Source organism: Macadamia integrifolia, chromosome 4 (assembly GCF_013358625.1).
Source record: "Macadamia integrifolia cultivar HAES 741 chromosome 4, SCU_Mint_v3, whole genome shotgun sequence".
NCBI lineage: Eukaryota > Viridiplantae > Streptophyta > Magnoliopsida > Proteales > Proteaceae > Macadamia > Macadamia integrifolia.
In genome coordinates, this window is record NC_056560.1 from 11,349,620 (window position 1) to 11,354,480 (window position 4,861).

General features: G+C 42.3%; 1 protein-coding gene across 1 annotated transcript; it reads left to right on the plus strand.

Annotated features, from left to right (window-relative positions):
• Positions 1 to 1,968: 1,968 nt before the first annotated feature.
• LOC122077341 (protein ALTERED XYLOGLUCAN 4) lies at positions 1,969 to 4,237 on the plus strand. Its single transcript, XM_042643263.1, has 2 exons — positions 1,969 to 2,445; positions 2,635 to 4,237. Exons 1-2 carry the CDS (start codon positions 2,262 to 2,264, stop codon positions 3,789 to 3,791), a joined length of 1,341 nt encoding a protein of 446 aa, XP_042499197.1. The 5' UTR covers positions 1,969 to 2,261; the 3' UTR covers positions 3,792 to 4,237.
• Positions 4,238 to 4,861: the final 624 nt, after the last annotated feature.

Below are 4,861 nucleotides of genomic sequence, written 5' to 3' on the forward strand. Positions count from 1 at the left end.
CATGATGTTTGTCGTTTTTTCAATCATTCTTTCGACGTAACTTGCAGCTACTTCTCTCTGTCTAGGTAAACGATTTGTTCAATCCATCTCCTAGTTTAGATGACCTTGTCAATAGTATGTGAGACAATTTGATCATTTTTCATTCCTTATGCTTATCATCCCGATTACTTGAATAAATCTAAAATATATATTGTATTTATAATACTTACTTTGTAATTGAAATAGATAGACAATAACCCAAGGGAGTAGCATAGTTGGTGAGTAATGAATTTAGTTCGAGCCGTAAACTTGGACGTTCTAAGTTTGACTTTCACTAGGCACACCTTGGATTGATTCTCATTCAATCCCGGTATAACCCGATCCTTACGATTGTGGAGTTAATATGGACCCATGGGACTAGTAAGGCACGTTAGTAAAAAAATAAAAAATCATGGAAATTTGATCTCAATCTAATTGTAACTAAATCTAGGCCTTAAAACCTTAAAATAGCCGTTTCAAAACATCTAAAATAGATTCAGATCCAACTTCGATTTCTTAAAATCATAATAATGGCAGAGATATTTAGATCTAATGCAAAGAAGGATAAGGTCTTAAGGAGGGTTCAGGGGATTAGTGGAAGAAGCTTTGAATACAATACAATACAACACTTTTTTTGTGGGGCCGGGTTTTGTACTAAAAAATAACAGAAAAGTTATGGGACTCAACATGCCTACATGACACTTGTTTGCCACGTGGGCAAAATTTATCACCTCATAATACAAAAGGTTTTTTTTTTTAAAAACCCCACATTGGGTCCCAGCCAGACAGGGACCCACGAGCAGCCAGCAAGGATGAAAACAAATACAGAGATCGATGGAGACAAAAAAACGAAAGAAAACAAAAATGGCAGTTATTTATTGTAGTAGTTAGTAGGAGAAGCATAATTGTCAGACAAATAGGAGCAAAGGAGGGGGATCCGCTTTCAGCATCACTAATCACAAGTTGACCCTTTCTTCTTTGTTTTGGAATATTACTTACAAGGGCCAAAGCTGGACAGCACCAGGGTTATTATACGTGTCGGCAACTCGGCGATGCTCATAAGATATGGGTCGCCTTGTATTAATCTGTCTCGGGTCCATATTGGATCCATATTTTGATCCATATTGAGTAGCTTCAACCACCTTGTAATTTAAACACTAAACAAGACGTATAAACATGGTTCAAAGTGTATTAGATGTATAATTAATGATAACAGTACAGATTTGGTAGTATCTTTTAAAAGGTATTTTGTTACTTTGTTTATGAATTTGTGCTTCATACTGGCCCAATATGGGCAGTGACCTATTCCTGACTATGTGGATAAGGAGAAGAAAAGTGGAATTCTGTAGAAAAGATTAAAAGTTCAACTTGACACAAAGGCTGAAAGCTACATTGGATGCCAAACCCAAACCACTATTAGCCCACAGGGCCATGTCTCTCAACTCTCAAGACAACATAGTAGTGTTTTTTTTTTTTTGGTTAAGGAAGACATCATAGTAGTGAGGTAGTAGAGTGGTAGTGCTTTTCTCAGCCTAGTGAGTGAGTGGTGTCACCATAATTCACAGGAGAATAAAGAAGCTGATGTTTTGCTGGCAATGTGTCATCATTTTCATCATAGAGGGACAGCGAGTGAGGGAGACGGGCACGGGCCCGGGCCACGAGCCGGGTTGAGGTTTTGTTATTGGGAGGATTTTTTTTTTTTTTAAATGAACACAAATAGGCAATCATACGTGGACTCTTGTTCTTCTTACAAGTGGCTTTTTTATTTTATTTTTTAATATATAATTTCATTTATTTAAGACCCAGGTGTCGGTGGACTTGGGGGGGGGGTGATTGCCTGATTGGTAGCTCTACGGTTCTTCCAAGTTTGGGACATCAAAACCTTACATCTGGTTTAGTGGTTTTCTTTATCTTTTTCCACGAGATACTATTTGGGTGGATGGATGGATGGATAGCTAACAAACTGTAAGACACAGAGAGAAATGGGATCTTCGAGATGTGTGTATTGCGCTCGATCAATCACTCATTTCCCATCCCACCCACCTCTGTACTTGCATGTTCCACCCCCTATGTACCCACCCAAGGAATTGGGTTTTTGTTTCTGGTAATCCCTGAGCTACTCTGTTCTCTCTCTTCCTTTCTTCATTCATTCAGGGCCTCTCATTCTTCTCCATCCCCTTCTCCTTCTACGAGAAGAGCCCGGCAGCGAAAAAGAAGCAGCGACTAGAAAAGAGGAGACACTGATGAGAATGGGATCACCAAACTCGCTCAAAGACCAACCTCGCTCCTTCACAAAGCTCCGATCTTGGGCTCTTTATATTTTGTTTCCCTTAACCCTCCTTCACCTATACTTCTACCCTCTCCATCTCACACCCTCTTTATCAAATCAGGCCCCTCCTCACAAGCCTGTCATCCTCTCTGCGCAAGGTACATCTCGTTCACTTTCAATTCCAAGCCTCTTTCCTTCTATGGTTTATTATCTTCTCTTCCTCGCCCTCTCCTTAAACTTGTATATATGAACAATGAATGTATCTTTAATTTTTTTCCTGTGAATGTTTGTGACTCATGAAGGGTATTAGGATAACTAATTAAATTCTTCTATGTTGTTGGTTGCAGTATTAAAGAGAGGAGGACCCTTTCATGGGAAAGAGATTTCTTGCGATTACTTTAATGGCAAATGGGTACGAGACAAGGCGGGGCCTCTGTATAATGGCACCAGTTGCAGTACCATCAAGGAAGGCCAGAACTGCCTCAACCATGGTCGCCCTGACAAGGGCTATCTCTTTTGGAGGTGGAAACCTAAGCAATGCAGGTTGCCCATGTTCGAACCCTTCACCTTCCTCTCCCTCCTTGAGAACAAACACGTTGCCTTCGTCGGTGACTCCATGGCCAGGAACCAACTGGAATCCCTCGTCTGCCTTCTCTCCTCAGTTTCCTCCCCTGATCTGGTTTACCGCAGCGGCGACGACAACAAGTTCCGCAGGTGGCACTTCCCCTCTCACAACCTCAACATTTCCATCTATTGGTCTCCATTCCTTGTGAAAGGGATCGAGAAATCCGACAATGGTTTTGATCACAACAAGCTCTACTTGGACACCGTAGACGAGCGATGGGCGTCGGAATTGGGACAGATTGACATGCTGGTCCTGTCGGTGGGTCACTGGTTCCTCCATCCGGCTGTGTACTACGAGAAGGAATTGGTGCTGGGCTGCCATTACTGCCCTGGTCTGAACCACACCGAGATCGGCTTCTACGATGTGTACAGGAAAGCTTTCAACACGACCCTTAAGGCAATAATCGATAGGCGAGGTGGGGACGCCATGGATGTGATCGTGACCACATTCTCACCTTCCCATTTCGAAGGTGAGTGGGATAAGGCAGGGGCGTGCCCAAAGAAGAAGCCTTTCATGGAAGGGGAAAAGGCGGTGGAGGGTATGGACGCAGAGATGAGGAAGATAGGTGTGGAGGAGTTAGAAGGTGCGATAGGCATGAAGAAGGAGCTGGAGATGGCGACAGGGAAGACTACAGGGATGAGGTTGCAGGCCTTGGATGTGACGAAACTAGCATTGATGAGGCCGGACGGCCACCCTGGACCGTACATGCACCCTTTTCCATTCGCGAATGGGGTGCCAGAACGTGTACAAAATGACTGTGTGCATTGGTGCTTGCCCGGGCCCATCGACACCTGGAACGAGATACTGTTGGAGGTCATTCGGAGATGGGAGGTCCACTCTAGGTATGGCTCCAAGATGAAAATTGGAAGGCGGCTCTGAGAAGTTGAAAGGAAAAGAATGGGCTGTGTTTTTAATTCTTTACTGGTGATGAGTTGATTGCGTAATTGCCTGTATCACAATTCACAAGGGTGAGGGTGAAGTGGACTATGGACCTAACCCAATCTTCTACTGAGATATGAGATTAGGCCTCAACTTTACACACACACACACACACAGACCTCATACTTTTGTTAATGTGGCTTGGTTGGGGAATGGGGACCTCATACTTTTGTTAATGTTTTCTTTTCTATTATTTAGGGGTGGGGGTCTGCTTCAGGAAGTTGTTCTTCGTCCTTGTAATCAGCCTCCCTAGTCCCTACCTTAAACAACCCTTTTTCTTTTTTTCTGCTGTAATACAGTAAATAGCTTGAAAGAGGACAAGAGGGAGACTACAATGATTGATTGTTTTCCCTACTTTTTAATCAAAAAGTTATTCTCGGGGCTCTCTTGTCGGTGGTACCTTCTGGTTTTTAGGGAAGGTTTGCAGGTTAGAGAGAGATGGGTTGAACTGTTGAAGGTAGAGAGAGCATGGCCCATGGGAGGTTGTAATTGAGGAATCCTATGATAAAAAAGATAGATAGGAGTCTCTTCACCTGATTCTTGAACTTGGACTCTGGAGGTGGAGAAGAAGACCCTTTGGGCTTTGGCTTATGGATTATTTATTGAGGTTGGTAGGGGGATCGGGGGAGTACCACAGATTGCACGGTACCCTTTTTTTAATGTAATAACTTCACTCTGTTGAACGGATGGGGCTCCTTTACTAATCTACAGATCAAATGGATTTGCCTTTATTTATTAAAAAAAAAATTAATATATTTTTCCAGAGAAGTAGGTCAGATCGTTTGTGTTTTTCTGTCGTGTGAAAGGGTAATATTTATTACCCCCTAAAAAAAAAGGTAATATGAAATTTCTGATTGCCGATCAGCGGATCAGTGGTTTAATTAACTTGTCTATCATTTAGCTTTCCAAGTTTAGAAAATTTAGTACAAATGAGAAGTTGGGAACCCTATGGACTTGCTATTTATAATGTTACATAAAATATAAAAGGTACTTGTTGTCCCATAATATTA

Excerpts from the sequence above, each read along its gene's own strand:
- LOC122077341 (XM_042643263.1), top strand. The coding sequence starts at position 2,262 with ATGAGAATGGGATCACCAAACTCGCTCAAAGACCAACCTCGCTCCTTC. Across the intron at positions 2,446-2,634 it reads TGTCATCCTCTCTGCGCAAG|TATTAAAGAGAGGAGGACCC; the intron begins GTACATCTCGTT and ends TGTTGGTTGCAG.